This window comes from Sander lucioperca, chromosome 18, assembly GCF_008315115.2.
Source record: "Sander lucioperca isolate FBNREF2018 chromosome 18, SLUC_FBN_1.2, whole genome shotgun sequence".
In the NCBI taxonomy this organism is placed as follows: domain Eukaryota; kingdom Metazoa; phylum Chordata; class Actinopteri; order Perciformes; family Percidae; genus Sander; species Sander lucioperca.
In genome coordinates, this window is record NC_050190.1 from 15,114,044 (window position 1) to 15,125,742 (window position 11,699).

The 11,699-nt window shown below is 39.0% G+C and overlaps 3 protein-coding genes across 8 annotated transcripts in view; 2 read left to right on the forward strand and 1 right to left on the reverse strand.

Moving 5' to 3' along the window:
• The window catches only part of zgc:162989 (uncharacterized protein LOC100037351 homolog), a 7,586-nt gene extending 5,757 nt beyond the window's left edge, over positions 1–1,829 (forward strand). The window contains exons 2-4 of the mRNA XM_031278624.2: positions 823–903; positions 1,154–1,186; positions 1,362–1,829. Coding sequence (XP_031134484.1) covers positions 823–903; positions 1,154–1,186; positions 1,362–1,430 — 183 coding nt within the window. The 3' untranslated portion in view covers positions 1,431–1,829. The remainder of the gene's footprint in view (positions 1–822; positions 904–1,153; positions 1,187–1,361) is intronic.
• Positions 1–6,231, reverse strand: part of zfyve19 (zinc finger, FYVE domain containing 19) — a 20,902-nt gene extending 14,671 nt beyond the window's left edge. The window contains exons 1-11 of one of the 3 annotated variants that reach the window (XM_031278617.2): positions 5,996–6,231; positions 5,778–5,899; positions 5,633–5,686; positions 5,380–5,546; positions 5,126–5,268; positions 4,731–4,839; positions 4,350–4,568; positions 4,115–4,191; positions 3,803–3,904; positions 3,527–3,690; positions 3,212–3,292 (exon numbers count right to left, since the gene is read on the reverse strand). In XM_031278617.2, coding sequence (XP_031134477.1) covers positions 3,214–3,292; positions 3,527–3,690; positions 3,803–3,904; positions 4,115–4,191; positions 4,350–4,568; positions 4,731–4,839; positions 5,126–5,268; positions 5,380–5,546; positions 5,633–5,686; positions 5,778–5,899; positions 5,996–6,049 — 1,290 coding nt within the window. In that variant the 5' untranslated portion in view covers positions 6,050–6,231 and the 3' untranslated portion in view covers positions 3,212–3,213. Of the gene's footprint in view, positions 1–1,558; positions 3,293–3,526; positions 3,691–3,802; positions 3,905–4,114; positions 4,192–4,349; positions 4,569–4,730; positions 4,840–5,125; positions 5,269–5,379; positions 5,547–5,632; positions 5,687–5,777; positions 5,900–5,995 lie in introns of those variants that run through there. The other 2 variants (XM_031278619.2, XM_031278616.2) reach the window with 2 other exon arrangements.
• A 16-nt stretch (positions 6,232–6,247) lies between these two features.
• bub1bb (BUB1 mitotic checkpoint serine/threonine kinase Bb) lies at positions 6,248–11,167 on the forward strand. Of its 4 annotated transcripts, none has more exons than XM_035994386.1 (9): positions 6,248–6,398; positions 7,260–7,427; positions 7,553–7,612; positions 7,703–7,847; positions 7,942–8,138; positions 8,226–8,389; positions 8,526–8,719; positions 8,806–8,906; positions 10,204–11,167. In XM_035994386.1, the coding sequence occupies exons 2-9, from the start codon at positions 7,285–7,287 to the stop codon at positions 10,481–10,483; spliced, it is 1,284 nt and encodes a 427-aa protein (XP_035850279.1). In that variant the 5' UTR covers positions 6,248–6,398; positions 7,260–7,284; the 3' UTR covers positions 10,484–11,167. The 4 variants fall into 4 exon arrangements, with proteins under 4 accessions (XP_035850279.1, XP_031134480.1, XP_031134483.1 ...); XM_031278620.2 differs by having other exon boundaries at positions 6,275–6,399; positions 7,264–7,427; positions 10,204–11,165; XM_031278623.2 differs by having other exon boundaries at positions 6,285–6,399; positions 7,268–7,427; positions 10,204–11,165.
• Positions 11,168–11,699: the final 532 nt, after the last annotated feature.

Genomic DNA, 11,699 nt, shown 5'->3' on the forward strand with positions numbered 1-11,699 from the left:
GAACACTGTTCATTTCCTCTGAAAATGTAGTTAAAAGGTGATCGCTAAGAGCTTGTGACATGAATTGATCTTTTTGCTGTATTTGCTTTTTATAACTGAAGACTCTGTGCCCATGAGGTTGGCATTAATCTTTAAATGTGATGTCAGCCATTGTTTAGTTAAGGCTAACATTTTAGAAAAAGGTGTTTGTATGGATTTAGACCTTCAGTTCATGTATTACAGTTAATGTTGCTCTTGGACTTGTATTTTAACTCGCACTGTATGTGGGACAACCTAGTCGAGATGAATATATTTTTTCGAGAACATTTATATGGAAGTAATCTCTTAGTAATGGCTGAGCTAAATGCTAGCTGGATAAACCATCCATGAAATCTGATGGTGTCATGTGGCAAGTATGGCCCCCTGGAGCCTTTTTGGTTCCGCCTCAGTGCTCGTCAGCGTTGCTTATGTGTGCAACACATCATCAATCATATTATTGTTATGAGAAATTATTATGGAATCAAAGCAGTGTGTATTTTTTTTACTACAATACAGCCAACACTATAATGCAGGTGATCACCTACTGATAAAAGTGCAGTGCCAACTCTTTAAAAAGTATATTTAATTAAGCGTTTATAGCACTGTGCTGCTATGAAATCCTTGCCATGTTGCATCACATTCTGCATCACATCTTACGCTTTCTTTTCCTACTAAATGACTCTGCACATTGGTATGGACACTGCGAGTGGAAGGGACGGCAAGAAGCCCAAATTATACATCTGTTCAGGCAACAGAGTAATATTGTATATTGCCTTTAACACTTGTTTCTTTTTGCTTTTACAGGAGGAAGAGATTCCAGAGTTAGAGATTGATATAGATGAGCTCCTGGAGCTGACAGATGAGGGGCAGAGAACCCGTCTGCAGGTAAGATTGTGCAAATTGACACGTTTAGTCATTATCTTGCATCTCTAGTTAGTTATATATTCAAATACTGCCGTTTTTCAAACAAAGGACAACCCAACATTTCAACACCTGGGTACATACCTAACTATTGGCAATATGGGGAAATAGCTTAACAAATAGCTTTGCTGGAATCCAATGTTGCAATGTTTGCACTGAAAAAGCAATGCCCAATGTTGTAAGTGAGCCTATTTGTGTTTGTTTTCTTTGTTAGGAGCTGTTGCAGGAATGTGGAAAGCCAAAAGAGGTGAGGCAAAAAAAAAAAAAAAAAAAAATTATAAAAACTACACATGCATATAAACATCTCAATGTTTAACAGAGAAAAAAATATTGCTTGTTTACTGTTACTGTTGTTGTGTCTAGTCTGTTAAAGTTACGTACATGCAGGAAAAAAAAATCTATTGTCTCAATCTTTCCCTTAGGATTTTATCAACGGGCTGCTCTACAGGATAAAGGGTCTACGCAAAATGTCCGGCCCCTTGAAGAAATAATTATAGGTCAAATAAAGAATGGAGACAATGTGGAGCCTCTCATCTTCCCACCTCCCATGCGTTAACTGTAACATGTCAGTGGAACTCTCTTCATGCCCTCTGCCACCCCTTTTTGGGTCTTAACACCAGAGCAGACAAGTTTTGAATGGAATTTTTTTTTCACTTTAATTTATGGACTGCTATAACATTTTGTCTTAAACATACCAATAATGCACATGTGATAAAAGCTGTACCGACTATCACTCAGATGGACTGTTTTTTTTTTTTTTTGTGGAAGACTGTACATTTTCGGTTGCCTATTTATGTACATAAATATTTTTGCTCTGATAACAGTGTTGTTATGTCGAAATAAAATTGAACATTTTCAATACAAGGCTGTTGATGACTCATCAAAAAAAAGGGTTACATCTGATAAAAAAAAAAAGTGAGTGACCAACAGAATCATCAGGTATTATTCATTTCACACATACAAATAAATATTGACATGTCCATTACACCCATCAACTTACAGTACCCGTTAAAACACATATTTGCCTTGAAAGAATGATTAGTCCTGCTGTCTAGAGACAATGGTAAGATGTTACTGTAGCATTACTGTGACATGGAAGTCTAGGAGTAAACACAGTAAAATCAGCAGCAGGAAGGTCCATTAAGCATGCATCCATTATCATCATCCATTTCCTGTCTGTGGTGCGTGTATGACACGGCCAGACAAGGCACAACACAGTAACGGCCTCCATACAAACCGTAATGGTGCAAGCCCCCAGAGGAAAGTGTAATTATGGTTTCTCCTCAGCTTGACAGTAATGCACACTGATGAAACTGCACTCTGGCCTACTCTCTGTCATACACAGAGGGTCTTTTGGCTGAGGCCTCCATCATAGTAATTTGCTTGGTTCGCCCCCCACTTCCACTCTTGCTTCTCTGACACATAGGCCGTCCATACTGTAAGACTACACTTTTGACAAGGCCTGCCAGCCAGTCAATGTTTGTCAAGTGATGATATCAGTGATCGGTAGAAAAAAAAAAAAAAAGAGGCTTTAGTGTTCAAAATTTGACTAAAAATATGTGACATAGCACTTTTGCATCCTTTATAATGCAATTACACATAAGGACAAGAAAGGCAACACTCATGTCACACATGCAGCCAAACGTTGATTACAAGAGTGACTGCAGTGGCTGCCAAAAGAAAACAAAGCCCTCAGTAATCCTTTTATACTGACTCCTCTGTACTTCTTCAGGCAGGGCTGACAGTGGTCTAGGTTTGCACATCATCCCAGATGAGCTTGTGATGTGGCTGCTTTCTGTATGTGCTGTCTATCTTTTTTAAATAATCAAATGGTGACAAGTGGAAGTGACATAACAAAACACTTCAAGCTTCTTATTCAGCTGGACATTTAAAAACGTTTAATGTGCAGAAGCTGTGCAGTTTGCTAAAATGCCACAGAAGAAATATATGTTTTTCATATATACTACATTAAAGTGTGTGTCGATTTCTAGGCTTTGCCAAACATGTTACCCATTGTTTTTGATTTGTTCAGTTCATTTAGATCCCTATTAGCGATTACAGAAAGAAGATGCTGCTCTTCCTGTGGTCTACACAGTAGCATGAATATAGCCACTTTGGACATATTAGATAAATTAGGGTTAAATTCTGGCTTGTTTTAAATATTAATAGGTAGTGTTTTAATCTTCTGAGACACTTACATTTATTAACAATAATAGGTCACTTTAAGTCTAAAGCACAAGTCTGTGATGACTGACCAACAGCCCAGTCTCACCATCATGTCTTCCTCTTCTTCTTTGGTGCAGTGTAGTTAGTGGTGCGATGCTCCTTCCTGTCATATTTATCATGGCCTTCCCTGGGGAGGGATAATGGAGAGTGGATTGAGAATTCATCACAATAAATACTTTATATTCATGCTGCTTAACAGTATGGCACCAGCCTGGCTACAATCTATCTGGGTCATGGTATGCATTCCAAACACAGCCGTCTTTCTTGGGCATCAGAGCAAAGATTTCCATGCAAAGCTCGACTGTGAGGCTAAAACTAGAATTTCTATTGCACTTATTAGAATTAATGTATGTTAAGCTACCTGAAGCAGCGGTTGCAGTATAGGTCTCCATCACAGGTGTGACAGCGAATGGTGGCATCATGGTTACAGATGCAGCACCATGGAAGCTCCTCCTCATCACTGTCTGATGGCTGCTGTGCAACAGCAGCCGGTGAAATCCTACTCTTGGATGCTGGAGCCTGGGTCTTTAAAAAAAAAAAAAAAAAAAAAAGACACCAGGTTAACAAGGGATTAAATGTTATTCTTTTTAATAGCTTGAAAATGTTATGAATTAGTATTTTGGTTGTGGTTTAGTACCGGATTCTTGGAAGTTGTTTTCTTTTCTACGTTCCTTGGTCCACTGTGTTCTAAACGTATGTTGTAGCCACTGGCCTCATCCAGTGCAGCTTCTTCCGAGAGCTGGAGCAAAAATATAGAAATATAGGAATTTCAAAATAATTCACATTACAAATGACTAAAATGGCAAAATAGCAGCCCCTTGTGGCCATCCAAACTGGTCTAGATTAGTTCACAATCATCTTTTAAGGGTGTGGTATGCACAGTTTTATCATGTAAATGTGATATAATCTATATGACAGTATGAATATTATTTTTCATTAAGTCTCACACCTGTTTTAACACTCTCATCACAGCTTCTTCTTCAGTTTCCTCCTCACTGTCAGGGTGCTGAAAGTCCTCCATAGTTACTAGAAGTGACATGACAAATACAATAATGAATTCACACTTCTGCCACAATGTTTACAGCTAGAGCTCTTGTCATTATTTCCGGACATTCTGGTGTAAATGTAAGGACAACCAATAAGGTTAAGAAAGTGGTACACCAAGATCTTTGTGTGTGACGCACCTTTGTCGGGGTCCTGCCCCTTCAGTGTCGCCATCCTCTTGGCCATGTGGAGGATCTGATCCTGGGAATGACGCTCCTTTCTCAGCTCCTCCATGGCCTCCTCCAGGACACGGGCCTTCTCAGTCTCCAGCTGCTTGTCCACCTCCTGGTTCTCCTCCAAATTCTCATCCAATGTTCCCCCCTCCCCCTTGTTGAGATCATTCATGCGGCCATCTTCACCTGCAGAGGGAACAATGGGTTTGAGCATGTTTATAGCTGAAGTCAGCTTTTGGTGTCAGAACGCAGCCGTGATATAATTATTATGACTGTGTAAGACCATGATATGACTGCATCATTAATTAGTAATTAAATGTGGTGGAAATCAATAAGACAAATAATTACTGCATTCAGGATTTGATTGCTGGTCGTCTATGGCAACTTCCTCTGTCATTTGAGTAATGAGATCATTGGCTTGTTCAGTCTGAGTCCTGTTATCTGGAGGCTGGTGCACCTGTACAGATGTGCACACAAGTATGTATACTGGTTAGCAATTATGGCAAACTATTTAGCATGCAGGTCCTTCTAAATAGCCTCTTAGGCAAGTAAGTAAGTAAAATGTATTTATAAAGTGCTTATCACAGATAAAAATTGTGCTTTACATAAAACATACAAGCTAATACATACAAGTATTAAAAAAAAGAATACACAATTAAAATGACAAATTCTTTAATAATTTAAGCTGTCCTGTATTGTAAGGCCCAATATGTTAGAAACAAGTGGTAACAGGTTTAGCTCACAGGTGGAGGAGCTTGAGATGGTGGAGTCTGACCCCGTAGAACTGCCAGGCGGTCCTCCATCTCTCCTGCAGAAGGCACTGGCCGGCTGGGAGCCTTCAGAGCAGCAAGGCGAGACTCAAGTTCTTTCTCAGAGGGGATAGACTCTGAAGAAGAGGTAAAAAGCTTACAATGGCTTTTGCCAAGAGAAAAGATATTATTACTATATGTGTCCGATTCAATCAAAACGGTTAATGCTAAAAATGTAATTTCATTACTTGGCGCAGTGTCCTCCTTCAGCTTTTGAAGTCTTTCAGCAATAGCCTGATCTTCCTTACTCAGGCCTTTGGTTGGTAGATGGCCTACTTTACTGTTACTATTGCCCCTTTGTGCAAGAGGCTGTGTTGACTGTCCCTGCTGTTTGGCCTCAAGGGCAGCAACACGTCTATAAAAGAAACATGAATTTTAGAAATCATGAAACTGCCGTGTTGAAGTGTCCTCTATTCAAATTCAACCATATAGCATACTGACTTTTTGTAATTTTCAGGAGGAGACCATTTTCCAGCACTGTTTGAAGATTCTCCACTAAAAATGAAGAAATGAAGATGAGCAACAATGCTTATTAATACTAATTAATAATCACATGTGGTATTCCTTTGCATGGTTTGACCTTTACCTTGTCAGATTACCATGGCACTGTTTGCAGACCTTCTGCTGGGTGTTGCCACAGCGAGGCACCACAGCACTGAAAGTCAAACAGCTGGAGCAGAAGGATCGGCCGCAGCTCTTACAGCCCAGCTGTGAGGATATTACAACGTAAATGACATAGTTTGCTTTCCTTAAAACGTATAATGTGTATAACGATGTGATTGATATGAGTCAGCAAGGTCTTACCTCCTTCTTGAAGAGACTGAACTTTGATGCACAACAATAACAGCGGTTGTCCATGCCGACACGTGTAGAGTCATGAGACAATTACAAGTTGACTGATATTGCTCTAGCGGGTAAAAATGTGAAGAAAACGAACTCTATTAACAATAATTTGGCAGCTAGCTATTTCTCCACCTTTCAACGTTGCTATAATCACAACAGGAACCATTCCGGAAGATTAGATGTGACGTTCATTTACGTTTTCCTGTTTCTGGTTCCTCCAATCAGCTTTCTCCAAATTCTCTAGCGGTCTGTTCAAAACACAGTCAGAACCGACCGCTGAACAGCGTTCCTGTTACGACGGTGTAACGTTAGCTAGCTAGCTAGCTATAACAATCTGGAAAAGATACGAAGGAAGCTTGTGAGCGGTATGAGAAACCACACTTTATAGATCACCAGTTTCGTTTTTATATGTGACTGGTAAATTTCGCCAACATTGCCGAGAGCAAACGGTCGAGCTGAAGCTAATTTTAGCTAGCTAGCTTGTTAGCCCCATGGATGTTAGACCCCACGTCATGCACTAGCTAGCTACCTAACTAACTTTACTTACGTTGGCTAGATAGCTAGCTAGTTGATAGGACACTGGAAACATCACAGGTGTCCTTCAGACGTGGATGTAACATGATAGCTAGCTACAAATAGCTAGTCATTTGTTTCTGTCAGATATTGTGTTGCGTAAGATGATAACATTTTACTAACGATTGAAACGTTAATTGTTAAATCATAATCATAACATTAGCTATATGATGACGTAGGATCATAGTCCGGTGTCGTTATGATATGATCAGCCCTAAATGCTGATTATAATTATTATAATATTGAGTATAATAAACTAGGATATTTATATGGTGCAGTTTAGACATGAACGTGTATTATGAGGGGTTTTACATACTCAACAATGCTATAAGAAGCCAAAAGTCAAAGGGCAGGATTAAAATGCAAGATAAATTGTCAAAAAGAAAAGCTGCAAATATTCACATGGGAGAGGGTGGAATGTTTGGCATGTTTCCTTGATAAATGGCTTAAATTGTTAATCTATTATCCTATTATCTAAATTGGAAGTCAGAGAAAATAATCCTACACAAATTATATTCTGTGAAAAAAATCATCAGTCTAGACCAGGGCAGATGTAAGAAGAGATTTTAGAAATTATTAAGAGCACTTAAAATAAATTAATTTTAAGTAACTGTGTGTGTGTGTGTGTGTGTGTGTGTGTGTGTGTGTGTAGGCAGCAAGTTGTTTTAATTTCCACAATGGCAGAAGGAGGAGATATGGAATGGGAGCTAAGCAAAGAAAACATCCAACCACTGCGACGGGGCAGAGCCATATCAGTCTTACATGAGGCGCTCAGTCTACAACAGGATGGACTCAGCTCTGCCATTAACCAGCAGAGACAGTATGGATGATCTTTAAAACATTATGCCCAGATTGGGTGACAGCAATTTATGTTAAATGCTGCTGCTTCTTTTTTCAGCAGTTTTTATATGATGATGGAGGTTCTGTGGCTTTTTGTTTCTCCAGGGCCTTTGAGTCTGAACTGCGAATGTATGACGGAGATGATCCACTTGATGTTTGGGATCGGTAAGTCAAATATGTAAACAATAGTGTATTTATATGTGCTGCTCTTAAATCTTAGAAAATCTAATCCTCATGTGGTTCTGTCTTTTAAAGGTATATTAAGTGGACAGAGCAAACCTTCCCTCAGGGAGGAAAAGAGAGCAACCTTGCCACACTTTTGGAACGAGCTGTGACCAGATTCACAGAGGAAAAGAAATATCACGACGACCCTCGCTATGTTGAACTCTGGATCAAATTTGTACGTGTATTATTTTAACCTCTGACTATTTTTGCTACTTTAACAAATGCAGCAGTAATAACTTTTGCCATACATGTGTATTGCGTGTCTTTAGGCAGAAAACTGCCCGGAGCCCTTGGACATTTTCAGGTATATGCAAGCACAGGGAATTGGAGTGACACAGGCATCCCTCTACATCGCTTGGTCTGAAGAATATGAGAATCAGGGCAACTGTCGCAAAGCAGACCTGGTCTACCAGGAAGGATTCAAGAAGTGTGCGGAGCCGCATGATAAGCTCCTACACTTTCACAAGTACGGATTCATCCAGTAAAGTTTGAGATATAGTTTGAAAATGCAAAATATTGCCATAATCACAATTCTCCGTATTGTTATTCGTAGGGCTTTGCAGGCACGTGTGTCCCGACAGGTGATGATGAATGTGGAGGAGGAGGATAGTGATGATGAGCCTAAACAACCCGAGAGAGTTTCACTAGCTGAGCTCAAACACAGAGGGAAGAAAAAGGCCATCGCCCCCATCAACAGAACTGGGTCTGCAATCAGAAGTAAGCTCAAGAATATGCAAATAAAATCTGTTGGGGATTTTTAAACTGATATTACCATCCATCCATCCATCATATTACTATCCAGCACCTTTTAAATATCAGCATTATCATTAAAAAAAGGTGTTCAATTGAACAGGTATTTCTGGAGGCATGCAGTCACACAGCGCCCCTGTCCTGGGCAATGCTTCAAACAGTCGGTTGGTGGTCTTTGATGAGAACAAGACTCAAAGTGCTGGCCCTTCAGAGCCCAAGTTAGAGGCATGGGCAGCCCCTCCCACTTCCAGGGCAAAGGAGAACGAGCGGAATCCTGAAAAATGGTGTGGTGTCAAGGTATGAGACGAGGAGGTGTTGTCTTAGTTGATTTAAATGTGTGGAGTGTAACCCAGTGATGTCAATTTAATGTGTATGTACTACAGGTGCCCCAGAAGTCCAAATTCGGACATACCGTTATGGCCCCACCGCCTCCCAAACCCACCTTCCAACCATTTGTTGAGGAGTCAGACCAGCCTCCAACAATGTGAGAGACAAGACATTACAGGAATTCTAACTTTTCTCTTTTTGCTTTGTTGCTTTAATTTGCTGAGCATTTATTTTACATCACACATTCAGGTTCATGAAATAGGAAGCAACATACAGTGGCACAAAACATGAGATTTTTTAATTAACTTGTATTGATACGAAACAGAAAAAAGCAGCAAAATTGTCACAGTTGAGAGGTTGTAACAGGAAGTGCTGTACTTAATTATCCAAATTGTTGAAGCATTCATTTCGGTGATAGTCATCGATTTTAGGAATACAGTGGCCCTCATAAGTTTATGAACCCATGCTGAAGTTGACTGAAAAGAGGAATAAAAAAAAAATCATCTTTTGGAAATTGATCTTAATGCATTAATTAAAAAAGTTAGGAAAAATCCAACCTTTAAGGACACCAATTTTCTTTGTGAATGAATAATCTATCGTAAATAAATAAATGTTCTTCCTTAAAATACAGGGGGCATAAGTGAGACACCCATATGTTAAATTCCCATAGAGGAAGGCAGATTTTTATTTTTAAAGGCCAGTTATTTCATGGATCCAGGATACTATGCATCCTGATAAAGTTCCCTTGGCCTTTGGAATTAAAATATCCCCACATCATCACATACCCTTCACCATACCTAGAGAGATGATTTTAATGGAAAGTACCCCATGCCAATCTCTAGGTATGGTGAATGATATGTGATGATGTATTTTAAGGAAGAACATTTATTTATTTACGATAGATTATTCATTCACAAAGAAAATTGGTGTCCTTAAAGGTTGGATTTTTCCTAACTTTTTTAAATTAATGCATTAAGATCTATTACCAAAAGATGATTTTTTTTTGCATGGGTTCATAAACATATGAGTGCCACTGTATTCCTAAAATCGATGACTATCTTCAACAATTTGGATAATTAAGTAAAGCATTTCCTGTTACAACCTCTCAATTGTGACAATTTTGCTGCTTTTTTCTGTTTCGTATCATTGCAAGTTAATTAAAAAATCATGTTTTATAGGAAGATGTTCAGAAAAAACCTATATCACATTATGGCTTGTGGTCATTGGGCAGTAATTAGTTTTGGTCTTTTTAATTGACTATACAATTCATTGAAAGAATAATACATAGAATAATAAAATTATAATAGAATATATTCAATACTTAAAACAAATGTAAGTTGAAGCACTATTCATGACTTATTTCCAAGTACAGTCTGTGATCGGAGTTCATCCTTCTCAAGTTATGTTAGTAACATTTTTTGCTTTGATTTTGCATCTCCCTTCTCCCCCCACAGGACTCCTTGTAAAATCAACCCGGCAGTGAACACTGTTTTATCAGCACGTAAGCCCCACAGAGAGGAAACTCCTCTAAAGAGACTACAGGAGCACCATCAGCAACAGAAGGAAGCAGAATCAGGAAAACTACAGGAGCAGAGCACGTACTGTAAAGAGCTGCTGCTCAGTGGCGCCACTGAATTCTGCTTTGAGGAACTGCGTGCTGAACGCTACTTCAAAAAGGTGACGCCAGAGGTCAGAGGTCAAAAGGATCAAGCTTGCGCCAGTACTTCAAACTGATGCATCTAAAAGTGGACACTTTTTTTCCCACTAATTTTTGCCTTCATTTAGTCAAGATTTATCTGCAAGTATCATGTAGTCAGTGACTATTGTTTGTTATCCTGCTGTAAATATTTAGTTTTTTCCAGTTACTCAGAAAGGTAAAAAGAAAAACGCTTTGAACTAAAGACTAAGTATTTTAGTTGTGTTTGATTCACTATAATACAGTTGGGGGACAAATAACCTGTACAATGTAATTTAATCCAGTGCAAAAAAAAAAAACTGACGATAGCGTGGAAGATTTACACAATTTCAACATACAAATGAAAACAGTAGTATTTAAAGGCCTACTGGATTGTATTCTATTGTCTACTCCTTGTAAATACTAAACACGTTTGTTCGCCACAGCTCGAGTCTCTGCTGCAGATATACTACTCACACGTGTTCCTAATTTCCTGCTTACTCCATTTATCTATTTTTCTTTATTGCATTTTTCTTAAGAACAGTCAGGTTTTTATATGTGTGCTGCCTTTTCAAGTTGATCTGTTTGTTTAGTATTTTCTTGAGCGGACATTTCAGTACAATTCAAACACTGTCGAAAGAGGGCTTCAGTGAGGTGATTTAACTGGGTTTAATGTCTCAGTCTGAGTGAAATGTCCCTTCTAGGCATGTGTCACTGGTGTTCAATAAACTGGTGAAATTCTTTGTTTTGTTGTTTTTCAGACCGAGGGGGTTGTAGTAATGAACTGTCAGCAGGGGGCATTTGAGGAAAATTATGGATTGAATTCTGGTAATGGTATTTGGATTACTAATGGAGCTCAAGAACAATTTAGTGCTGACTGTAATCTGTCGCTGCAGTTTAAAGACTCAACCCTGGTGTGCATAAATAAAAACAGAAACAATCTGCATTTAAATAGTCATACATATCATTATTGCTGCTTATTCTAATGAAGTGACAAAATGTTACTTTCTCACTGCAGGATCTATCTTAAGGAATTCCAACACCGGGCATCAGACTTTTGAGCAAATCAATCATTCAGCTAGTCAAATGTTAATCATTGTCCAGGAGAGGTTACCCAGAAGCCCGCTGATTAAAGTGATGGGAGTAAACCTAATCTACTGTGATGATGGGATGTACTTCACACACAGGCAGCTCACAGGGCAGAGTTTGATGAATGGCTGGAAGATAGGTGGTTGGCTCATTAGCAAGTGAAATCCACCCTTTGCAGTTGTGGGC